A 26,268-nucleotide genomic window follows, 5' to 3' on the forward strand; every position below is an offset into this window, starting at 1 on the left:
CCTCAGAGGGGTTGGCCTTTTCAAACTCTGCCAAAAGCTCCTGGAGCTGTACTTTGGTAGGTTTGGGGCCCATTGCTATTTTCTTTAGTTTACAGAGTGACCTTAGCTCTCTCATCTGTAGATGGAGGTAAGGTGTGGTGTCGAGTTCCACCACATTCACATCTGTGCTAGACATTATGCTTCTAAAAGTTGGAATACTTTTTTAAGAAACTAAAACTGGTTCTAGAATCTAATTCAAACTTTTACCAAACTTTTAAACTCTAAAAGAAATGCTAAACAGGATCTAACACAAGGCCCTAGCAGGTCTTTTAAGAATTTAGAAAACTTTTCAAATTGCAAAAATCAATTTCTAATGACAATTTTGGAATTTGTCGTGTGATCAGGTATTGGCTGAGTAGTCCAGCAAATGCAAAGTCTTGTACCCCACCGCTGATCCACCAATGTAGGAAGTTGGCTCTGTATGTGCTATTTCAAAGTAAGGAATAGCATGCACAGAGTCCAAGGGTTCCCCTTAGAGGTAAAATAGTGGTAAAAAATAGATAATACTAATGCTCTATTTTGTGGTAGTGTGGTCGAGCAGTAGGCTTATCCAAGGAGTAGTGTTAAGCACTTGTTGTACATACACATAGACAATAAATGAGGTACACACACTCAGAGACAAATCCAGCCAATAGGTTTTTATATAGAAAAATATCTTTTCTTAGTTTATTTTAAGAACCACAGGTTCAAATTCTACATGTAATATCTCATTCGAAAGGTATTGCAGGTAAGTACTTTAGGAACTTCAAATCATCAAAATTGCATGTATACTTTTCAAGTTATTGACAAATAGCTGTTTTAAAAGTGGACACTTAGTGCAATTTTCACAGTTCCTAGGGGAGGTAAGTTTTGATTAGTTTTACCAGGTAAGTAAGACACTTACAGGGTTCAGTTCTTGGTCCAAGGTAGCCCACCGTTGGGGGTTCAGAGCAACCCCAAAGTCACCACACCAGCAGCTCAGGGCCGGTCAGGTGCAGAGTTCAAAGTGGTGCCCAAAACACATAGGCTAGAATGGAGAGAAGAGGGTGCCCCGGTTCCGGTCTGCTTGCAGGTAAGTACCCGCGTCTTCGGAGGGCAGACCAGGGGGGTTTTGTAGGGCACCGGGGGGGACACGAGTCCACACAGAAATTTCACCCTCAGCGGCGCGGGGGCGGCCGGGTGCAGTGTAGAAACAAGCGTCGGGTTCGCAATGTTAGTCTATGAGAGATCTCGGGATCTCTTCAGCGCTGCAGGCAGGCAAGGGGGGGGTTCCTCGGGGAAACCTCCACTTGGGCAAGGGAGAGGGACTCCTGGGGGTCACTTCTCCAGTGAAAGTCCGGTCCTTCAGGTCCTGGGGGCTGCGGGTGCAGGGTCTCTCCCAGGCGTCGGGACTTTAGGTTCAAAGAGTCGCGGTCAGGGGAAGCCTCGGGATTCCCTCTGCAGGCGGCGCTGTGGGGGCTCAGGGGGGACAGGTTTTGGTACTCACAGTATCAGAGTAGTCCTGGGGTCCCTCCTGAGGCGTCGGATCTCCACCAGCCGAGTCGGGGTCGCCGGGTGCAGTGTTGCAAGTCTCACGCTTCTTGCGGGGAGCTTGCAGGGTTCTTTAACGCTGCTGGAAACAAAGTTGCAGCTTTTCTTGGAGCAGGTCCGCTGTCCTCGGGAGTTTCTTGTCTTTTCGAAGCAGGGGCAGTCCTCAGAGGATGTCGAGGTCGCTGGTCCCTTTGGAAGGCGTCGCTGGAGCAGGATCTTTGGAAGGCAGGAGACAGGCCGGTGAGTTTCTGGAGCCAAGGCAGTTGTCGTCTTCTGGTCTTCCGCTGCAGGGGTTTTCAGCTGGGCAGTCCTTCTTCTTGTAGTTGCAGGAATCTAATTTTCTAGGGTTCAGGGTAGCCCTTAAATACTAAATTTAAGGGCGTGTTTAGGTCTGGGGGGTTAGTAGCCAATGGCTACTAGCCCTGAGGGTGGGTACACCCTCTTTGTGCCTCCTCCCAAGGGGAGGGGGTCACAATCCTAACCCTATTGGGGGAATCCTCCATCTGCAAGATGGAGGATTTCTAAAAGTTAGAGTCACCTCAGCTCAGGACACCTTAGGGGCTGTCCTGACTGGCCAGAGACTCCTCCTTGTTATTCTCATTATTTTCTCCGGCCTTGCCGCCAAAAGTGGGGCCTGGCCGGAGGGGGCGGGCAACTCCACTAGCTGGAGTGTCCTGCTGGGTTGGCACAAAGGAGGTGAGCCTTTGAGGCTCACCGCCAGGTGTGACAATTCCTGCCTGGGAGAGGTGTTAGCATCTCCACCCAGTGCAGGCTTTGTTACTGGCCTCAGAGTGACAAAGGCACTCTCCCCATGGGGCCAGCAACATGTCTCGGTTTGTGGCAGGCTGCTAAAACTAGTCAGCCTACACAGATAGTCGGTTAAGTTTCAGGGGGCACCTCTAAGGTGCCCTCTGGGGTGTATTTTACAATAAAATGTACACTGGCATCAGTGTGCATTTATTGTGCTGAGAAGTTTGATACCAAACTTCCCAGTTTTCAGTGTAGCCATTATGGTGCTGTGGAGTTCGTGTTTGACAGACTCCCAGACCATATACTCTTATGGCTACCCTGCACTTACAATGTCTAAGGTTTTGTTTAGACACTGTAGGGGTACCCTGCTCATGCACTGGTACCCTCACCTATGGTATAGTGCACCCTGCCTTAGGGCTGTAAGGCCTGCTAGAGGGGTGTCTTACCTATACTGCATAGGCAGTGAGAGGCTGGCATGGCACCCTGAGGGGAGTGCCATGTCGACTTACTCGTTTTGTCCTCACTAGCACACACAAGCTGGCAAGCAGTGTGTCTGTGCTGAGTGAGAGGTCTCTAGGGTGGCATAAGACATGCTGCAGCCCTTAGAGACCTTCCTTGGCATCAGGGCCCTTGGTACTAGAAGTACCAGTTACAAGGGACTTATCTGGATGCCAGGGTCTGCCAATTGTGGATACAAAAGTACAGGTTAGGGAAAGAACACTGGTGTTGGGGCCTGGTTAGCAGGCCTCAGCACACTTTCAATTGTAAACATAGCATCAGCAAAGGCAAAAAAGTCAGGGGGCAACCATGCCAAGGAGGCATTTCCTTACAATAACATTACTGTGTTTGAGGCTTATGCGTCAAATCTACAAAATAAGTGTATTTTTGTAACTTTAAAAATTGCTATCTCCAAAAGTACCTACCTGATTCCGTTGACCTTGGTGTCTAAAAATACATTAAAAATCTTTGTTATTTTTATAAGTTGGATTTCGTCTTTGAGTGTGTCTCGCTTATTGACTGTGTGCACTAAATGCCTAACACTGCCCTTTGATTAGCCCAAGCAGTTCGATCACCTGATCACAAAAATAGAGCACTTGGGAATTTTTGAAGAAACCCCCTGCCCTGCAAATCAATAAGGGTCATCTGGACTATTTGCATAATGTACCTCCTTTTAGGTGGACTACATAAATAGCCAGATTCTTACAACAGTTTAGGATTACATTTTACATCAAGTATCAGTCATAGTAAAGGCAGAATGGGGTAGTAACATGAGTTGCAGTCAGGATTGTAAAACATTTTTGGAAGTTGGAGACAATATGACTGAACAACAAGGCTTTGTATCAAAGATACCAAATGTGTGCCTCCTAGTGTAGCCAGAAGTACTTGAATTATTACGGCATATCAGGGACATTAACAAAGCTAAGGCTAGATTGGGGATGATATCTTGTTGGCCAGGATTTTACATGCATGCTGAAAGAACGGTTAGAAACATCTGAATGCTCATGCTGTGATAAAATCTGTAAACCTAGAGTACAGCCTATGATTACCAGGAAGTTGTCAGATAAACCTTGGGAAGGCATATAACTAGCCCTTTTAGGACCAGTAGTAGCAAAGGAAGGGCAACATGTAATTTCATTGATTGATCTGTATTCCCTATGGCCAGTAGTTGATGTAGGTTATAGTGGTAAATCGGTTGTGATAACATTTTTGGACATGTTCAGTAGAGAAGGTTTACTAAGCTCAATATTAACAAACAGTGAGACGAAACCGAAGAATACTTCATTAAAAAAGAGTGATATAAAACATAGGAAGTGTGCATTTTGTGATCCTGAGGCAAATTGTATGATTGCTCATTTATCTGATAGATACTTCTAGCTGCAGATTCCTTTGATTTTCCCCAGGTGTCTGACTGGATCTGGAAGCTTTTGCGAGAGCAGTACCTCTACATGCCATCAGGTGGCTTCATTCGGTTCCGAGCGGCGGCATTGGCGCCAGAAGTAAAGTAGTGGTCACCCTTCTAGGCGTCGCCAAGGTGCGCGGATGTAATTTATTTTCTTTCTGCACCAGTTAGCACTGATCTAGAGAAGAGATACCCCCTCTGACTTTTTGACAGGTTTTTCCGACTTTTTGTTGACCATTTTTAGAGTGTGACGAGGATGTCTTTGAGGAAGAATGGTTTTAAGCGGTGTGGCGCATGTCAGTTACAGACCCCCATCTGGTCTGGTTATGGTGTCTCGGGTGCAACCAGGACTCAAAGTTGTGCTCGGACTGCCAGACTGTGTCACCAAAAGGTTTGAGGGAGCGGTCCCTAAAGCTGCTTGCGGCCCGGCGATCAACGCCAGTAAGCGCAACTCCTAGGAGATCTTGATCGAGGAGAAGGTCACAGGTCTACTCCAGGAGCCCTAAGTCCTCTTCATCCCACTCGAGGTCCTCTGGACACTCGGGGAAGAGGCACAAGAAGTCCAAACTGATTTCGACTTCACGTCGGCCGATGCAACGAGTGAGGAACATCGGTGTTCCAGGCACTTTTCTGCAGTCATTGCTGGGTCAAACTCTGTGCCTCCGCTCCCCCTCCCCCTCTGTATAGAGGAACCTTAGCGACCCCAGCTCAATTTAAAGAATTTTACAAGGCCATGCGGACCAACCCCTCCGGAGCTCCTTAAGGCCCTGCGGGGTCAGAGGATGCCCCATGAGGTTCCATGCAAACGGCTCCAGCCTCAGCTCTGACGGGGCTCACGGATCCGATCTCGGATCCGGATTGGTACCAGTCATGCCAGCGTGACCTTTTCCACTCGGCCGCCAATGCTTCCAGCACCCACCCCATTCTCATCCCAGAAGACTTGCAATCATAAAGGCGTCGGTCACATGTGGTTGCCTAAGCATTCTGTGGAGCAGCCAGGCATGAGGAAAGAGTGGGAGGGGTCACTGTAACCTTTAGAATACCAGTTAGAAACCCCAACAGCATTGGACTGGTATGAGGAGCCAGGAGATGCCAGTGGACTAGAAACCTCTCCAGATACTGCTATGCTCTCTCCACCCACCGTGGCTGCAGAGGAGATAGCGTTGTATGCCATGGTACTGAACATGGCAGTGGAGGTCCTTGACCTTGAACTTCCCTCTGTGGATGTGAAGATTAACCTCTTGACTGAAGTGCTTCATCCTGGGGCTTCCGCATCTAAACTTTATTGCCCTTTAATGGAGCACTGACCAATGTCCTTCTGGGATCTTGGTCCAAACCCCAATATGAGGCTCCTGTGAGCAGGACAATTGCCCGCAGCCATCGCCTTGCCTCGGGTAATTCTAGCTTCCTTACCCAACACTCCACCCCTAAGAGTTTGATAGTCCAAGCCACAACTTCCCATGGTGTGTTCCCTGCCGCTCCCCCAGACATGGAATCCAAGAGACCGGATTGCTTGGGCAAGAAAATGTTTTCTTCCGCCAGCCTAGCATTTTGGTCCATGAACACTGCATGCCTGTTGGACAGTTATTCCCATACCTTGTGGGATACAGTTGCGCAAGTGCTGCCACAGGTCCCAGAGGAGGCCCAGGCCATCCTCTCTCAAGCAGTCAAGGACTGGAGAGATGCACTGAAGTTCACTATTAGGTGTGGTTTGGACATGACTCACTCTCTGGGCAGAGCCGTTTAGTTGATGGTGCCTAACGGCGCAGTGCGTGGCTGAGAACATCTGGCTTTTCAGGGGCTGTCCAGACCAGCCTCATGGACATCCCCTTAGATGGGATTCGTCTCTTCAGAGTAAAGGCAGATTTGGCGCTGGAGCTCTTTAGGACTCGCAGGCTACGGCCAAGTCCTTGGGCCTCACAGTGACACCTCAGACCCAGTCTGTATTTTTCCCCTTTCATGGCTATGAAAGGGGTGCACTACCACACCCGCCCTATGCCAGCCACTGTCCTCTGGAGGCTTCCCAAGCTGCGAGGACGTGGTACATTCAGACTCCATGGGCCTGGTAGTCCCCCCCCCCCCCCCCCAACAGCTGCAGTCTTTCAGCCCTCCTAGTGTGCGTAAGAAAGTACCCTTTTTTGGCATGTTACACCCACTGTTTGCCTGCTATCAGTGAGCTTAGACTGTTTTCACTGGGATCCTCCTAATCGGGGCCCCAGTGATTGTGCTCTCTCCCTCCAAATTTGGTTGCAGAGGACCTTTTTACACTCCACAATTGGCATACTGGTGTCCCCATATAAGTCCCTAGTATATGGTACTTGGGTACCCAGGGCATTAGGACACCAGGGGTTCCCCAAGGGCTGCAGCATGTATTATGCCACCCATTGGAGCCCATGCAAAATGTGTCTGCAGTCCTGCCTATGCAGTCTGGGTGAAAAGGTGCATGCACCATTTCACCACAGTTCACTACACCAGGTCACTGTAAGTCGCCCCTATGGTAGGCCCTTCCAGCCCAAAGAGCTGGTCCCTATATGTGAGGGCAACCCTGCATGAGCAGAGGTGCCCCTACGAACTCCAGTTCCATTGCACTGGACTTAAGTGCAGGGAAGCCATTTTTCCTGTGTACTTGACACCTGTGTCCAGCTACATAATGGTAACTCCGAACCTGGGCATGTTTGGTATCAAACATGTTGGAATCATACCCCAGTACTGTTGCCAGTATTGGTTGCATGATTCCATGCACTCTAAGGGGCTCCTTAGCGGACTCCCTAGTATTGCTCCAACCAGTGTTCTAGAATGTTCTGGGCAGCCAGCGCTGCTGCAGCCCTCGAATAGGTTTCTGCTTGAGCTCGTCTGTAGCATTTTCTTCATCTGCCACCCTACAGCCCTTGTGTATTTCTTAATTGAATATGTCAAAAAAGTTTAAGAGAGCCAGACAACAGATATACGTTTACGGCTTCCACTTGAATGCAATTTCACACACATTTTATTTATTTATTTATTTTCTAACTTACAACTACAAAACAAGTGTCCAGCATCCTGGAAAATTAAACTTTAAAAAATGCCTACATTGTGACCAGATATTTATGCTTTGTCAGTGCTTGTAGGAAGCTGGTTTCTTCTCCAACATTTGTGATGGATGCTACCCAGGCCTTGCGGGGAGCTGATAAGGACAGTCTAGAACTTTGACTGTGATTCCGCAGTGGTAAATGAATACCACAGACTCATGCACTCCTGTGCTGAAGCCTTCAATTTTTGTTCTCAAGACCAGTTGTCAGCTTCTCCAGAGCCTCGACCCTGGGAACTAATAACTTGGTTAAAAGCATTTAACTCTGATCACTCTCTTTCCTAGGGTAATCAAGGATGTTCAGAGCCAATAAAAAAAATCAATCTTATTGCTTCAGACTAGCATATCAATATTGGTATCCATATCTTCTTCAGTTTACCCTCTCCCACGCAAGCGACTTCAGAATGTTGGGCAGAAACATCTTTTCCAGCCTTTTGTCACTGAAGCTCACTACCTAGCTCCTCATCGCTTGGTATATGAATATTGAAGATTCCAGATTGATTGCACTTTAAAGGAAGCAAAAACTCCTCCTACATGGTAATCGTATGACTTTAAGTGAATGTTCTTCTGCACATGATGTTTGAGCAAGCAGTGGGGCTCAAGAACATGCCATAAAGAAACTGTGCTACCTTATTCCTCATTATCTCCCTAAATCTGCCCTACTATTTCCCCTAACAAATAACACACCTCTGCGATCACAGCTTATCGTAACTCTCCCTAGCAGGCGCATTTCTTAACTTTTACTGTGATTAAAGATTTCTTGGAAGATCTTATGAAGATGTTTTTCCCCAGTTATGGATCAGCACCCTCCTTTGAAACTCCCAATTACCTTACCTAGATTAATCTTGCTTACTAGCTGTTGCACTAGTGAAACCAGTGACTGTGCACTTTACTCTCTAGATACAAAAGAACCATCATTGATTTTCGATTGAAATAAAGAATCGTTCTTCTTTTCTACCTAACCTAATTTTTTTCACATTAATCAGACTGTGTCTCTGCCAGTCAGTTTCTTTGACATGTGTGTCTCCAGTGGAACAGTCTATGCACACCTCATGTTGAAAGGGTTTTTACATTACTATCTAAATTAAGCAAACAAAAGTCTTACGACAAACTGCAGTTTTTAAATATGGAGTTGTTTGCAGATGTTGCCTCTTCTATAGCCAGAGTACTAGCCTTTTCTTTTATGAGGTGAGGAAGCCAATCATCCGTTATCTGTTATGTCTAGAGGGCCTACACCTGGTGGGGTTTGGGGGGGAGGGTATTTTACAGATCCTACATCATGTAATGAGAAACTACTTAATCACACTTATCACATTAGCTTGCTACCTACTGGTTTTTCCTCCTCTCCATTATTTGCATGATGACCTCGCTATTCTTCAGCTGCATTGTTGGTTTCTCGAGCATCCTACACTCACTAAAGTTGCACATTTCAATTAATTTATCTTGGGTTATGTCCCTATCTGTTCCCTATTTTCTCTATTTTTTTTTTTTAAATAGAGTATATGCCAAGAAATTAAAACTGCATAAAATCAGATTATATTAGATGAGAAGTGTTAATACAGAAGGTGTTGGGGTTTAAAATCTAAATATGTTAAGCAAATGAGTACAAGTTCCTTTATCACACGTTTTCCTACCTGAACTTTGGTAAAAGTTAGTTACTTAAATGTTGGCTGAGCCAATCTCTGCATTCCTTACTGGATGATAACTATTGGTACTTCTAGGTGCCTTGTGTATTCCCTGGGTTTGAGTGACACGTCCTATGCCTATACGATAGCTTGCATAGCTGTGACAAGCACTAATTTTCTTGAATACACTGGGATGGATGTTTGTCAAGGAACAAGAAAACATTTTGTTGGATACACTGGGATGGATGTTTGTCAATGAACAAGAAAAAAATCTGCTACATTGGATAGGGGCTTCGTCCGTGTACATTTGATGGCACAAGGAGTTTGACATATCCGCCAAATAATAACCAGTGCACAGAGAGAAGAAAAACAGAAAAAACAAGGCTATTCAAGACCCAAACATTAGATGATGATAATAATGAGAGGAAAAATGCACAGCATTTTAATCCCCCAAAAATTATTTCGGTTCAAACTACTCCTTCAGGTCACAAACCATTTCGTTCAGATCATGGGTACTCGCAAACATTTTCCTAGGGGCCAAAATGTTTGGTCTGTGACGTGCCTGGGGGACGCATTGATGCCAGGGCGGTGGTGGTTGGGTGGGGTGAATGGGAGGATTGGTGGCAAGGTAGGTGTAGGGGAAGCAAAGGATATACATGTAGTGGCTGAAATAAACAACGGGAAATCAGAAAACCTGGAATTAATCCCGGCTTACTCACTTTTCCAAATTGTGTGATCCTAGGCAATTGTTAAGTGTCACTTTTCCTCCTTTTTCTGCATTATCACATTTAAGATGACCTCGAAATACATGATTCATGGTGTGCACTGCACAAAACCTGCTTCTATGTCTGATTTAATAAACTATAATGTTGTTTATGATAGGAACCCAGACCACCCATAAAGTGCACATACCAAGTGACTTGCCTCTTTAATTTACTATTGGTGGTGTTCTCAGGGTAAGGGAAATAATGAATGTTTCCAAATTTATGTTTGAAAACTATCACTTTAAAAGGAATACATCTCAATGCACTGATTAAAATAAATTGTACGAAGGCGAAAAGGTTCTGCATGTTAACTAAATACACTTAATTAATTTTGAAGAGACTGTCTTAGTTTTAGACTTATGCTGCAAGATGTCTTTACGTTTCTAAAGTTAAGTGCAGGAGTCCCTAGTTACTTCCTTTCTTTAGCACCAATTAAGTTTGAAATAAATGATTGTGTGTGTATTTAATAATTTGTTAGTGCGGAGTCGAGCAAACGGCTGCCCAGTGCTCGAATGGCCGCATGTAAAGGTCAGAGGGGCCGCATGAGGCCCGCTGGCCTTACTTTGAGTGTCCCTGGTTTAGATCTACCCGGACAGTGAAGGGTTGTAAGATTCCTGGATAAAGCAGGAGTGGCCATAATGATCTGCTTAAAATATGCATTATGCTGCTTTGATTATACTGCTGCATGTTTTAGTGTCTTTTCACTTTTCTGTGGGCTTCAAACATTTTTTATAACATTTTTAGCATAATTTCTTGTTTGATATCTATGCCTACATTACATTTGTGTGTGTGTTTTCAGTTTTTACCGAGAAGATTTAAAACACTTTTTTGTACTAAGGCTGTATGCCACTTACTTGAACTTCCCCTAAGGTAGTTTGTCAAACTTTCCGCAATAGTATGCTTTGTGGTAGGTTCCTTGAGCACCTTAGGGGAGGGTCCTCCTTCCTCAGGGTGCTAAGAAGTTTATTGAATTTTCTTAAAATGTGACTAGAGGGTGATAACAATCAATAGTCATTCCATATTTCCAGTGTCTAAAGTTCTGGTTTCTTTTTCAGCACCAGGGACTCAGTTTATGAAGCAGGCTGTGGGTGTTCCTCAGGTATTCTCACAGATGACTCCGATGAGACCATCCAACAGTGTGCCAGTACGGCCAAATGCCAACACGTTCACCACTGTCATTCCTGCAACCCTGACCATCCGAAGCTCTGTGCCGCAGTCCCAAGCACAGCAGAGCAGGCCCACGCCCAGCACATCAACTACTGCTCCTTCATCACACCCTTCATCACTTGTCCCAGTGACAGTACAACAGCCTAACCAGAGCAGCCAAAATAACAACTCCAAACTGGGTAAGGCATATCTTTTAGAGAGTGGGAAAATTAATATTCTCGAGGCTTGTCACACCAATGCCTAGAGGGAGGGCGTTTTTCGAATCTAAGCACTTCAAATACTTGAGCACCCTACCAGGGCTCTTAAATTATTTCTTAAACTGGCAAGTTCTTAATTAAAAGGCGTTGTGTCTTCTATAAAATAATTGCATCATTACTCCAATGCAGTTCTCCAATTTATTTGTGTGCCAGTTGGCTGTTGTTCAAACTGAGATCCTGGAATGATGAGTTTCTGGCATAGTCTGGTAGATGTAGAGTGGCATGTATTCTGCACTTTTTGGTGCATCAGTGCAACTTGAAGGTGTTTGAGACGAACCATTTAAGTCCCTTCCATGCAATTTAAGCATGTCACCATTTTGAGGGTTCGAGGGTATGTGTGCCGTCGAGTGAGAACACCAATTAAAAAAATGCACCAAAGTACTTCTTTTGTGGTGGTTTGTGTGCCACATGAAAAGAAACTGATTGACTTGAGTTTAATTTTAAGAGGAGAGCCACAGTGTGTTGTGATGCACAGTTTGCCCAAATTATATGAACCCTTTGCTTCATGTTTGTATATCGTCACTCTTAACAAAAATTGTACTTTCCATTTCTCCAGTCAACATTGCCAACTTGGTGACTATGAAGAGACCCGGAGAGAATAGCAATGAAGGTATGAAGCTGGTAAATACATTGAATACGGTTACATCATTAAGCCAGAGTCCCAGCCACTTGTTACTTTCAAATAATGGCAATAGCAATAACCTGCAGAGATCCACACCTTCGGATCTCCATGCATCGAAAGGTGAGATACTGAATTAATATATTTGCGGTGGGAGGGGGGGTGGAGTGTAATTTGCATATACGTGAGCAGTGTACAACCTGTATGCATAGTAACTGATACATACGGAAAGCCACAAAGCCTATGAACAAATTTCAGTTATGTAAATGTGAAACAAGAGTTGTCTCACCAAAAACATTTTTTGCTTATCCCAGCCTATAAATATTGTTTGCTGTAACAATTTCATTTTGGTGCACCATTGGGCACAGACAGTCTTTTCTGTTGTACTTGGTCCCAGACCCACGTCTCCAAATGCACTTCTCTCACTTGCACAAGCCAACGGAATACAGTCTGGCTTTTTTGTGTAACTGCATGGTTGTTTATACACGTTCATTATCCTTATGTACCAACGGGTCTCCCCCATTTAGTTGCAGCTGTTGCGTGTTGGGTGCTTGTTTTGAAGGCAGCCATTACAATTTCTTTAAAATGAAAGTGTTCTAGTCTTTGACCACTGTGTATCTCAAACGTTTTTTGTAACAAAAAAGGTGAAAACATGAAGTGCATTCGCTCTTCTTTTGCTTTGGGTTCCTTTGACAGTGTATCAATTCCATTTTTGTTCTCTAGTTGTTTACTTTTGTTTGACTCAGAACTGTGGACGTATAAAGGTTTTATCAGCTCACTGTCCATAAATTATCTTGAGCTCTTAAAATAGGTTGAAATAGCATGAAACAACTCTATTGAAAGGAGGTTTGGTAATCCTGAGATAGAGCGACTGAACTGAGTTGCAAATTTGTAAATATGTTAAAAATGTAAACTAAGTTGGCTCTATGGATTAGTCTGTGAGACACATTGAGAATTTTGGGCGTGTATGTCAGGTAGAGGGGTTGGTGTTCACGAAAGCTGCAAATGTTGTAGAAAGTAGAGGGATGTAAAGGGAATGATTTCTTCCCACAGTGGTAACTAGTAGCTGAGCAAGTTTGATACTGTGATTCCTTTCTTTAGTGACTTCACCTCCTTTATTGGGGTATGACGCAGAGGGGCGGAAGTCTTGCCCAAGATGCAATGCCGTGTTCCGTATCACTGAAGCGTTGCGAGGCCATATGTGCGTAAGTACCTACCTATGCTTGTATGTAAGGAAAAATGGCACATGGCAAAGTTAAATGGTGCTCTCTCATGGGATTCTCCAAATTCCATAAAAAGTAGAATGTTGTCTATCTTTTTTTGAATTATACTTTTCTTATGAATAAAACTGTGAGAGGCAACATTTTCTACGCATTTTTTGGTTTAAAAAAATTCATTCAGCCAAACCGAATCTTACATACCTGGCTGAAAAACTCCTCCTTTTAAACACTTTCTTTTATAATAAAAAGCTAAAGGGGAATTTTAGATTCTGGTAGGCTTTATGCACATAGTGCGAGCCTCAACATGCACATTATAAGAATTCCAAAATCTGGTAGCTTTTCCATCTTTATGCTTTCGTTTCAGAGAAAGAAACCAAAAAGATGGATGTAGTGGGAAGCGCAGTCTTCGTGATTTCAACTAATTTTAAGAGCTGTATAGTGTCGAATACATGCCTATTGCTTTACCAAGCCATTACAGCAAAGTGCTGTGGAACTCTAGATCATTTCATTGACCTCTTGGAGAAGGTGTGAATTCAAAGAGATCCTTTAAGAAGGGAAGATGACATCACATGAAATGGCCATTGCAACCAATGACTGTTGAGTTCTGCAGCTGATGACATATAGCACAGTATTTTAATGAGCCACTCTTCTTGGCTAGTGCTCAATTAATGTAATCAGGCTTGACGTGCCTCTCTCAGCGTCTTCTTTACGCTGCTCTTATGCAGAGAGTGAGATACCACATATGAAGACAGAATGTTGGCCTAGAAGAGGAAAAGATCTTAAGGTGCACTTCAGGAGATATGATTGATGCCAAAAATACTCAGATAACTATTTGAAAGATGCAACGATAACTGCAACATCTAGGACGGCGGTCAGTGCAAGAATTACTTTTGCAAAAGCAAAAACATCCAGTGAAATAAGGACTGTTAATCTCCAGTTACTGAAGAAAAAGCTGCACCTGCCAAGCCATGCCTCACCCTACCTGCCACCTCAATGACACTTCCAGCCATTTCCTTTGAGGAAGGGATTACCAAAGACAGTTGGCTGCTCAATATTGCCACTGATAGATACTAAATCAACGTCTGAGCTTTCCCACCTCCCATTCATGTTTATGCAAGTAGACAACGGAAAAGATGTATAATCTACAAATGTATCAATTCCAGTTATGGATTGTTAAAGAAGAAAAGTCCATAAACTTTAAAGGAGGGTGAAAGATTTTGAGTAAATGGCGCCCCTACTTTCTGATCTGATTGCCTTTATATAACTAACTTATGGTGCTCTACACTAGGGTTTCACCCCCTAAACTACCCTAAATGGTAACAAAGTTATCCAATATTTTACAGATTGCGAAGGCACACGTATAACAGTTTATAGACAACACTATACTTTTTATATCAGATAGAGATTTACCAGAAATCTATTTTCACAACACAATACTAGCGTATAAATCCAAATTAGAATCTGTATTAAGTTCCAATAAACATTTAATCAAACTGAAAAACCAGCAGCCCAAATTATGTGCTCCTTCGATAGTTGTTTACAATACCAAATTCATAGTTCCAAAAGCACTTTCCAGTCCATCCAGTCTCAAACGATCCCACTTGATATTCCATAGATTGACTTGAATGGTCCTCAATATTCTCTTACACGTCCATCAATATTCTCTTACTTGTCCGTCCCGTCAAACTTCTCTTACTTGTCCGTAAACACGTGTTTCATCCGGGGAGTACCCCTGGATTTCCTCAGGACTTTCACATCCAATGCTGTGTTCCTCCTACAGTGCCATATTTCATTGTATCATTTTCAATATGCATGAATTATAACGAACTCCATGTTACAATTCCACATGTATTGTGTGTTATTTCCACCCAACTTCGTCTCCAATAGTATCTGTATATGATATTTCGTCACCCGCGAGTACGCCGGCTGACTGGTTTGTTTTCTCCATGCCCGGAGCATCACACTATCCATGATCTGAATAATGCGTTTAGTTTGCTAGCCCTGCTTCAAATCTCCCACTTACTCTAGAACCTTTTTTTCTGAGTTGGACCTATATTTTAATTCATTTCAATCTGTTCTCCAGTAGGACCAGCAATACAATTTATGGGACCCACAATAGACACAAATGTGACAAACGTTACAACATGTTAGGTCTTCCAACTAGAGTTTTGAGCATTCATTCTGAGGGTCTGTGTCCCCAGAGCAACATGTCCTTGTGTCTTTTTGTGGTTATCCATGCCAGCTGCACATGCAGTGGTTTCTGAAGGTGGGAGACTGCAAGGAAAGGTTTTTGCAGTTCAGCAAAATCAGCCAGTCCCTCTTGTTGTGGTCCAAGACATTTCTTTACAGAAACATGTAATCAGTAATTGAAAGCGTCACTTTGGGAGGCTCTGCACAAATGGAAGATTTCTATTCTCAAAGCAATTGGTCTCAAGCTCTGAAAATGTACTACAACTATATTGTTGAACTGAATGTGAATCTTCTAACACAGAAATCATTCATCTGTGATCCCAGCATGGTTGACTGTTCTGTCAAGAGAAGCATAGTTAATTTGGCATTAGGCTATGAGAGGGAACATTTAACTGACCACAGTTCATCTCACTGGTTTCCATAATTAGAAAATAGACAAGCTCAGCTGCCATATCATAGAACATGGGTGAATGCTAAGTGATGCCATTCCATCAGATATTGTTCAGGCTGGCAGACGTTTAAAAATCAACTTCATTGTCGCATGAACAAACCCAAAATACAACACCTTTGTGTCAAGGTTCCCAGACCAGATCCTGGGGAAATCCTGTTTTGGTAGACTGGTCAAAGACAATTACCTGTGCTTTTCCTCATGTTCCCTTGATCCCACAAGGTGATTTTCAAGAAGATGCAATTTGAAATGACAATGATTCTGATTTCTCCAAGAAAATTGTAGGCACAGACCTGCTTCACTTTATGTTCATAAGAGGCTTCTGTATGGGTGGACCTTTTGTCCAGGATGTCTGACAAGATCAGTAAATCCAGCCTGCAGATGGATCCGCTTGATCCCATGGCTCCTTCATATATGTATATGGTGTCTTCAGAGATTGGTGGACCAGAGAATGCATCATAAGAGATGGCACTTCTTATCTTCTTTATACAGCAAAATGTAGCCTTCAGATCTGTGCTGTAAGACTGAATTTGGCTGCCACCACTGCTTACAGGACATTTTCTGCTAATGCATCCTTTTTCAGCATCCTTGTGATTGAGGATTTCATGGAAAGTCCTTGCCTGAACTAGGAAGCTTTCTCCTTGGGAGCTCGCTCAACATTGTCCTTTAAAAATTGTTGACTGTCCTATATGTATATGGTGTCTTCAGAGATTGGTGGACCAGAGAATGCATCATAAGAGATGGCACTTCTTATCTTCTTTATACAGCAAAATGTAGCCTTCAGATCTGTGCTGTAAGACTGAATTTGGCTGCCACCACTGCTTACAGGACATTTTCTGCTAATGCATCCTTTTTCAGCATCCTTGTGATTGAGGATTTCATGGAAAGTCCTTGCCTGAACTAGGAAGCTTTCTCCTTGGGAGCTCGCTCAACATTGTCCTTTAAAAATTGTTGACTGTCCCTCTATAAAGCAGAGCCTTAACATTTGTTTTAAAAAGCAGGCTTCTTAATGGCAGTATTAAGAGTCAGAAGGGCGAGTATGTTTTAAACTCCCTGTGTGGTGGAACCTCATATGGTTTTCTGTTGTGGTAAAGTTTCCTCAAAAACCGGCCCACCATTCCTTCTCAAAGTAGTTTTGGAATTTCATATGGATCTATTTCTCTCCTAACTTTATTTCCAGACCCCAACACTGCAGCAGAAAGGTTTCTTCATACTTTAGAGTGGTATAAAACACTATCCACCCAACATTAAAATCAAAGTCTTCTAAATGAATTGTCCACAGTTGCATGACTTCCACTAACAAGACCATAACTAGATAATTAGTGTCATGCATACAACATCGCCTGCTACCAAAAGGATTACAGACCTTTACTATTATGTCTAAGAGCTGTTCCCATGGGAGCGAGGACGCCCAACTGTCCTCATGATAAATGTTCCTATTAACAGACATTTGCAGAGAGGCGACTTAAGAGGTAGTTCACGCATTCCTCAAGTTGTACTGGATTGATTTTATCTCCAGAACACACATTGTAGTATTACACTTCTTTGCATTGCTTATTTGCCTGATTTAGAGGTTAGACTTATGCCTATGCTTTTGGATTTCTGCACCAGGCGTAAGCATTATTTAGCTTACTAATCTTTATGGATATCTGAGAGAATCCCATGACAGAAAAGGAAATATTGATTGTAGTTCTAGTTCTGTGTCACAGATATTCTTTTTGAATTCGTAAACAACCCCCACCTGCCAGTTTCATCCTTATGGTATTTCTTCTAGAATTGTAGAAGTTGTGGGCTCAAACTGCCACTGTGTGCACACGGCTACTGGTGTCTACATTTTCTTGCCTTTTACAGTGTTCTTTTATTCAGTGTTATTTTCCTTTTTCTAAGTATTTTTCTTTTTTCTTTCTAGAAACATGTTTTTTTTAAACAGTTTTGGAGATGCTGCATGTGTGGAGATACTCGCCTGTTTTTGGATTCACAGAGAACTAGCATTTCTTACTTACCTGTAGCTACAGGTCTTCTGCTTTAGTATCTTTCATAGATTTACAGCCTGACTACAAGGAATAATTTACATTTGTGAATCTTTGAAAGCTCTAATGCTGAAGAGGAAGGATACTTTCCTGTAACTATAGTGTTGATATCTTTTGTAGATTCACAGGCTTGAATTTTTCCACCTCTTCAGGACAGAAATCCCCTGCTTTTACATTAGAAAATAATTAAAACGTTAATCTATATAAGATCCACCAATGGAAAATCAAAATCAATATAATTTGAAGGATTTTAAAGCTTGTATTCACTTTGTTCCTGCAAAGCTTTCTCCTGCAGAATTTGGGACTGATCTTATTATACATATTTTTTTCTTTGTCTTATTGAGCTGTAACGTTGTTGCCAAGTGCTTTAGACTCTTGATTTTACAGGGATGATAAGTAAAAGATCAAAGAGGAAATATTCAATAATTTAAGTAGGACTGATGGATTGTAAAAGGATATCCACATGCAGATGTTTAGGGAGATTTGTTAGTAGTTGTTGTTTGATCTTAGGTTGAACGATTCCTCTGGTGATCAGCTGTGAAAATGATGGCTTCAGCATGGAGTAAGCAGTAAAGAGTCACTGGTTGGTGATATGAGTGGGGTGGAATTTGAAGCAGTGCAAAGGACGAGTGCTTTCATTTTCACCTGAATACTTTTCATCCTTTCTCAAGTCACACATCCGATTTTATTGATTCATTAATATCACTTCATTGTTCCCTTGCAGTATTGCTGTCCTGACCTGGTTGACTTCATGAAGCAAGGAAAGACCCCAGAGTCAGAGTTAACAATGCAGCCTCTGAAACCCCCATCACCTGACAAGACAGTAGCTGTGACTCTGCCAACCTCCAGCACACCTGGGACTGTGACACCTGTATCTTTGAAGGCGGTAGACAGTGCTGAAAGTGACAGTTCTCAGAGCAAGCTTATTATGCTTGTGGATGACTTCTACTATGGCCGTGATGACGGCAAATCCAGTCTGCTCTGCAACTATCCAAAGATTTCTACCTCCTTCCGCTGTCCGCACTGCACAAAGAGGCTGAAAAATAACATAAGGTAACATTACTTTTTCTTTCTTATGGACACTTCTACCTGGAGATTTCTCGCATGTAGGAAAAGCCCCAGGCCGTCAGACTGGATTCTGAAAACTTCAAAGCTTTAATTCTGTGGTCACTCCTTCCTGATGGTAGCTTCTGTGCCACATGTATATATAATTGTAGAATGTGTGGATGTAGATAAATATCCTTACCATACTCCTGCCCTCTAGTGTTGGGGTTAGACATTTACAAGTTATTTTTCTTCGAAGAATGTTCTCGAGTCACAAGATATAGTTCTACTATTCCTCTCCATGTACATTGTACCTGGGCACAACATCATGTTTGACTGTTTTTCCCCCATCCCGTTTGGATGCAAGTCGGCTCAGTTTCAGTGTATCTCACCTGTTCATTGCATCCTTTCGGTGTTCTCTTCTATAACTTGTAACTAGGACAGCTGGGCCACTCTAGATGATGGCTTCTGCAGTGCTGATGTCCCTGGGCGGCTGGTCAGTCTCTGTAAGGTCAGTGTCTGGATTGGACCGCCAACAAGTCTTGGTTGCTGCAAGAGGTGCGATAACCCTGTTATTTGTGATGGGGTGCTCCTGGTAGGTCTAGCATCTCATTACTTACTGGGAAGATGGGTCTGACTTCTGGGAGCAAGGACCACTTCTTGCTGGGAGACTGATGCATCTGTGAGGCGGGGGTCAACAGTTTAGTGAGCCGGAGCTTGCTTTGCGGTGCCTGCAGGCAAGTAGTTCAGCTACTCCACAGGAGATTCTGGCTGCTTTGTGAAGTGCTGATAGCCCCTCCAGGCTTTTGGAAGCTGAACAGCTTCAGGTTGAGTCATCCTTGTCGCAGGGAGGGACAGCAGGTAGGTCGTCAGATGGTGCAAAGTCAGCTGCTGCTCCTCAGTTCTTGCAGCTCCTCACTTTCATCGGTGTCCTTCTTTTTGAGTCAGTTGAATCTGCCTCGCTGGTCTCAGGGGTGCCACTAAATACTAGATTTAGGCGTGTTAAGGGGAGTAAGGGTAGTAGCCAATGGGCTACTTCACCTTTGGGTCAATACACACCCCTTTTGGCCACTTCCTGTGGGGAGGGAGCATAGCCCTGTCCCAGAGTTCCTAATTCCACCAACACCAAGATGGTGAAACCCTTCTCTCTTGAGTCACAACAGGCAGCCAACCCTAGGGATGTGACTGGCCTATTAGTGCACCATGCCTACTGTATAACTAATTTCCCACCTCTCCTGGTGCCAAATGGGCCTCAGAGCAGGCAGTGGCATCTCTTAGGTCTGGGGGAAACCAGGGTCACATGTCAAAAACTTTGAAGTCCTTGGCCTTAGTATGCAGAGTCACTAGCCATCCTGCTGGAGGAGGTGTAAACACCTACCATAGCAGTCATTGTTCCTGATCTCTGAGAGTGGGGCTTTCAGCGCCTAGGCAGTCAGAAGTATCTTTGTGGTGGCAGGCTGGACTGTAACAGTCAGCCAGCACAGTAGAGGACTAGTAGGTTTCAGAGGGTACCTCTAAGGTACCCTTTGGGTACATGTATTAATAAATCCATCACTGGAATCAGTGTGGGTTTATTAATACAAGGTGTTTGATACTAAACACCTTAGGTTTCAGTGGAGCAATCATGTAGGTGGGGAGCTCATAATCACCAGTGTCCAGTACATATACTTAAGATGGCTTCTCTGTTAACTTGCTATGCCTATGAATTAGGGCATATCTGTTCTTGCGGATATGCCAACACATGTAATATAAGGCATCCCTGCCTCAGGACTGTAATTCCTGCTGTAGGACTGACTTACACGTATTTCATTTAGTGTCTGCAGGCATGGCACACGGGTTGTGCCATGTCCTGTTTTCTCTTTTGTCTGCACCATTTCACGCAGCTTGCAGTGGCAGTTTGCATGAGTGTGGTGAGCGATCCCCTAGGGTGTCACAATACATCCTGCAGCCTTTAGGGACCCTCTTTAGTACCTATGCCCTAGGTACCAGAAGTACCATTTACTTGGGACTTCAAATGGTAGTAAAGGTGTCTGCAATTGGGAACAATTGTACAATTTTAGGGAAAGAGATCTGGCATAAGGGACTGGGTTAGCAGGAACCCAGTGCACTTCTGTCAAAATTCCATCAGAGACCAGACAAAAAGTGGAGGTGACCATGTCAAAAAGGGGCACTTACCTACGCAACCCTACAGCAGGCCTTAGAGTCCTAAGGCATGATGCATTATATTGAATCCTGTGATGTCTAGTTTGACTACTAGATGTTACACCTGTATAGGGAAGGTATCTAAAGGCATATACTGGGCACTGGTCATTATGAGTTACCGAACCACATAATGGCTTCACTGGAACATATGGGGCCTCATTCTAAGTCTGGCGGGCGGCGGAGGCCGCCCGCCAGACTTCCCCCCTCCAGAATACCGCACCGCGGTCGGAAGACCGCTGCGGCTATTCTTTGTTTTACACTGGGCTGGCGGGCGACCGCCAAAAGGCCGCCCGCCAGCCCAGTGTAAAACTCCCTTCCCACGAGGACGCCGGCTCAGAATTGAGCCGGCGGAGTGGGAAGGTGCGACGGGTGCAGTTGCACCCGTCGCAAATTTCACTGTTTGTGGGGCCCTCTTACGGGGGCCCCTGCAGTGCCCATGCCATTGGCATGGGCACTGCAGGGGCCCCCAGGGGCCCCACGACAAACCATACCGCCATCCTGTTCCTGGCGGGAGAACCGCCAGGAACAGGATGGCGGCATGGGCTGTCAGAATCCCCATAGCGGCGCAGCAAGCTGCGCCGCCATGGAGGATTCGAATGGGCAGCGGAAAACCGGCAGGAGACCGCCGGTTTTCCACTTCTGACCGCGGCAAAACCGCCGCGGTCAGAATGCCCTGCGGGGCACCGCCATCCTGTTGGCGGTGCTCCCGCCGACCCTGGCCCCGGCGGTTCCTTACCGCCGGGGTCAGAATCAGGCCCATGGTGTTTGATACCAAACACCTTGTCTTATGAAATCCATTCTAATGCCAATATTAGATTTATTATGAAATGCACCTAGAGGGTACCTGAGAGGTGACCACTGAATCCTATTAGACTCTTAGGGCCACATGTATGAACACATTTTCTCATAGACACAGAATGGGTAAAACCCTTTGATACATCTGGCCCTTAGTGTGCTGGCTGACTGGTATCGACCAGCCTGCCACCACAGACCGGTTTCTGACCTCCCTGGAGGTAAGAGCCCGCACTCTGAGGCCAGAAACAATGCCTGCTCCGGAGGAAGGTATTAGCACCACCTCCAGCAGAATGGCTAGTGAACCTGCATACGAAGGCCAGGGACTTCAAAGTCCTTGGTATCTTTGATATGCTACCTTGTCTTCTGCCAGACTTGAGAGAGGCTACCCCCTTCCCTGGGCTCATTTGGCACCAGAACAGGCGGGAAATTAGCTATGCAAGGAGGCATGTTGCACTATAAGGCTAGTCACACTCCTCACAGAAAGTGGTCATATAGGTGTTGTAGTCACTACCCTACAATCCCCTAAGTGCCCTTTGTAAGGAAATGCCTCCTGGGCATGGTTGCCCCCTGACTTTTTGCCTTTGCTGATGCTATGTTTACAATTGAAAGTGTCCTGAGGCCTGCTAACCAGGCCCCAGCACCAGTGTTCTTTCCCTAACCTGTACTTTTGTATCCACAATTGGCAGACCCTGGCATCCAGATAAGTCCCTTGTAACTGGTACTTCTAGTACCAAGGGCCCTGATGCCAAGGAAGGTCTCTAAGGGCTGCAGCATGTCTTATGCCACCCTGGAGACCTCTCACTCAGCACAGACACACTGCTTGCCAGCTTGTGTGTGCTAGTGAGAACAAAACGAGTAAGTCGACATGGCACTCCCCTCAGGGTGCCATGCCAGCCTCTCACTGCCTATGCAAGTATAGGTCAGTCACCCCTCTAGCAGGCCTTACAGCCCTAAGGCAGGGTGCACTATACCATAGGTGAGGGTACCAGTGCATGAGCATGGTACCCCTACAGTGTCTAAACAAAACCTTAGACATTGTAAGTGCAGGGTAGCCATAAGAGTATATGGTCTGGGAGTCTGTCAAACACGAACTCCACAGCACCATAATGGCTACACTGAAAACTGGGAAGTTTGGTATCAAACTTCTCAGCACAATAAATGCACACTGATGCCGGTGTACATTTTATTGCAAAATACACCCCAGAGGGCACCTTAGAGGTGCCCCCTGAAACTTAACCGACTGTCTGTGTAGGCTGACTAGTTCCAGCAGCCTGCCACACCAGAGACATGTTGCTGGCCCCATGGGGAGAGTGCCCTTGTCACTCTGAGGCCAGTAACAAAGCCTGCACTGGGTGGAGATGCTAACACCTCCCCCAGGCAGGAGCTGTGACACCTGGCGGTGAGCCTCAAAGGCTCACCCCTTTGTCACAGCCCAGCAGGGCACTCCAGCTTAGTGGAGTTGCCCGCCCCCTCCGGCCACGGCCCCCACTTTTGGCGGCAAGGCTGGAGGGAACAAAGAAAGCAGCAAGGAGGAGTCACTGGCCAGTCAGGACAGCCCCTAAGGTGTCCTGAGCTGAGGTGACTCTGACTTTTAGAAATCCTCCATCTTGCAGATGGAGGATTCCCCCAATAGGGTTAGGATTGTGACCCCCTCCCCTTGGGAGGAGGCACAAAGAGGGTGTACCCACCCTCAGGGCTAGTAGCCATTGGCTACTAACCCCCCAGACCTAAACACGCCCTTAAATTTAGTATTTAAGGGCTACCCTGAACCCTAGAAAATTAGATTCCTGCAACTACAAGAAGGAGGACTGCCTAGCTGAAAACCCCTGCAGAGGAAGACCAGAAGGCGACAACTGCCTTGGCTCCAGAAACTCACCGGCCTGTCTCCTGCCTTCCAAAGATCCTGCTCCAGCGACGCCTTCCAAAGGGACCAGCGACCTCGACATCCTCTGAGGACTGCCCCTGCTTCGAAAAGACAAGAAACTCCCGAGGACAGCGGACCTGCTCCAAGAAAGGCTGCAACTTTGTTTCCAGCAGCCTTGAAAGAACCCTGCAAGCTCCCCGCAAGAAGCGTGAGACTTGCAACACTGCACCCGGCGACCCCGACTCGGCTGGTGGAGATCCAACACCTCAGGAGGGACCCCAGGACTACTCTGATACTGTGAGTACCAAAACCTGTCCCCCCTGAGCCCCCACAGCGCCGCCTGCAGAGGGAATCCCGAGGCTTCCCCTGACCGCGACTCTTTGAATCCAAAGTCCCGACGCCTGGGAGAGACCCTGCACCCGCAGCCCCCAGGACCTGAAGGACCGGACTTTCACTGGAGAAGTGACCCCCAGGAGTCCCTCTCCCTTGCCCAAGTGGAGGTTTCCCCGAGGAATCCCCCCCTTGCCTGCCTGCAGCGCTGAAGAGATCCCGAGATCTCCCATTGACTTCCATTACAAACCCGACGCTTGTTTCTACACTGCACCCGGCCGCCCCCGCGCTGCTGAGGGTGAAATTTCTGTGTGGGCTTGTGTCCCCCCCGGTGCCCTACAAAACCCCCCTGGTCTGCCCTCCGAAGACGCGGGTACTTACCTGCAAGCAGACCGGAACCGGGGCACCCCCTTCTCTCCATTCTAGCCTATGTGTTTTGGGCACCACTTTGAACTCTGCACCTGACCGGCCCTGAGCTGCTGGTGTGGTGACTTTGGGGTTGCTCTGAACCCCCAACGGTGGGCTACCTTGGACCAAGAACTAAGCCCTGTAAGTGTCTTACTTACCTGGTTAACCTAACAAATACTTACCTCCCCTAGGAACTGTGAAAATTGCACTAAGTGTCCACTTTTAAAACAGCTATTTGTGAATAACTTGAAAAGTATACATGCAATTTTGATGATTTGAAGTTCCTAAAGTACTTACCTGCAATACCTTTCGAATGAGATATTACATGTAGAATTTGAACCTGTGGTTCTTAAAATAAACTAAGAAAATATATTTTTCTATATAAAAACCTATTGGCTGGATTTGTCTCTGAGTGTGTGTACCTCATTTATTGTCTATGTGTATGTACAACAAATGCTTAACACTACTCCTTGGATAAGCCTACTGCTCGACCACACTACCACAAAATAGAGCATTAGTATTATCTATTTTTACCACTATTTTACCTCTAAGGGGAACCCTTGGACTCTGTGCATGCTATTCCTTACTTTGAAATAGCACATACAGAGCCAACTTCCTACACCCTTATATTCAGTACTTAGGTGGCCACGACACCGGGAACATAGATCCTCCTGACTACATGAAGAAGGACACAAAAGGGCCGAATATGCGAGAATTGTGGACTACCTGTGGACTTGACACTAAACTCTGGCTGCCTGCTCCTGTCCCAACAATTGCAAAGACCCAGCTCATCCTGCAGCTGTGCATCCTCCAGCGCAATAACTGTGGACCAGCATGGACATTTGGCGCCAAACCATGCCTACCTGCTGCTTTCCTGAGAATTCCCCGGACCCGACTCGTCCTGCAGCTGTGCATCTTCCAAAAGTCTTGGAGGGCTGCCAGCTCTTCGCCAACCAGCCAACGTCTCCCTTGGAGTGGAAAAACCACTTCCTGCAATCTGCAGACACTAACCATGACATGTGTTCCAGCAATCTGCTGACCACCGGGTCCACTGATGCAGCAGTCACCCCGGAGGAGATCACTGTGCTCCAGGAGGACAGACCCATCTCCCCACAAAGTTTGGAGATGCCAAGCAGATCAGGAGCCGCCTTGCACCAATACTCTGGATACCAGAACAGTTTTCAAACACCAAGACTTGTTTGTGTCTGGACCAGATACCACTGCTACCAAAGATGACCTGCTCACGAGGGGTGACTCAATCAACGAGGATGCCTACAAGAGTGTCCCTGCTGTCTGTTTTCTTCCCCTTCTGCACGTCTAACTAAGAACCGTGAGCGCCTTTGACGCACAGGATCAGCCAGACAAAACTCTCACCACCTGTGGGCCCTGGCCCGGGTACTATTCCACAGGTGAGGGCATAGCTGCATGAGCAATATGCCCCCACTGTGTCTAAGTCCATTCTTGGACATTGTAAGTGCAGTGTAGCCATATTGATTATATGGTCTGGAAGTTTGTCTTTACGAACGCCACAGCTCCATAATGGCTTCACTGAATACTGGCAAGTTTGGTATTAAACTTGTTAGCACAATCAGCGCACACTGATGCCAGTGTTGGATTTATTGAACAATGCACACAGAGGGCATCTTAGAGATGCCCCCTGTATTTTACCCAATTGTTTAGTGCAGGACTGACTGGTCTGTGCCAGACTGCCACTAAGAGACAAGTTTCTGACCACATGGGGTGAGCGCCTTTGTGCGCTTGGTGGCCTGAAACAAAGCCTGTACTGGGTGGAGGTGCTTCATACCTCCCCTGTGCAGGAACTGTAACACCTAGCGGTAAGCCTCTGAGTCTCAGGCCTCTTGTTACAGTGCTCCAGGGCACTTCAGCTAGTAGAGTTGCCCGCCCCGCGGACAAATCCCCACTTTTGGTGGCAAGTCCGGCAGGAAAATTAGGGAAAGCAGGAAGGAGTGACCACCCTAGCTAGAACCACCCCAATGGTGTCCAAAGCTGAGGTGACCCCCTCCCAGCAGAATCCTCCAT

The 26,268-nt window shown here is 45.6% G+C and overlaps 1 protein-coding gene across 9 annotated transcripts in view; it reads left to right on the forward strand.

Annotated features, from left to right (window-relative positions):
• POGZ (pogo transposable element derived with ZNF domain) overlaps window positions 1–26,268 on the forward strand; it is a 235,423-nt gene that overhangs the window by 115,445 nt on the left and 93,710 nt on the right. For 8 of the 9 annotated variants that reach the window (XM_069218333.1, XM_069218336.1, XM_069218335.1 and 5 more), the window contains 4 exons: window positions 10,710–11,000; window positions 11,635–11,820; window positions 12,799–12,902; window positions 18,310–18,638. In XM_069218333.1, the coding sequence (XP_069074434.1) occupies window positions 10,710–11,000; window positions 11,635–11,820; window positions 12,799–12,902; window positions 18,310–18,638 (910 nt within the window). The remainder of the gene's footprint in view (window positions 1–10,709; window positions 11,001–11,634; window positions 11,821–12,798; window positions 12,903–18,309; window positions 18,639–26,268) is intronic. The other variant, XM_069218340.1, reaches the window with a different exon arrangement.

The sequence above is a fragment of the Pleurodeles waltl genome, chromosome 12 (assembly GCF_031143425.1).
Source record: "Pleurodeles waltl isolate 20211129_DDA chromosome 12, aPleWal1.hap1.20221129, whole genome shotgun sequence".
Taxonomy (NCBI): domain Eukaryota; kingdom Metazoa; phylum Chordata; class Amphibia; order Caudata; family Salamandridae; genus Pleurodeles; species Pleurodeles waltl.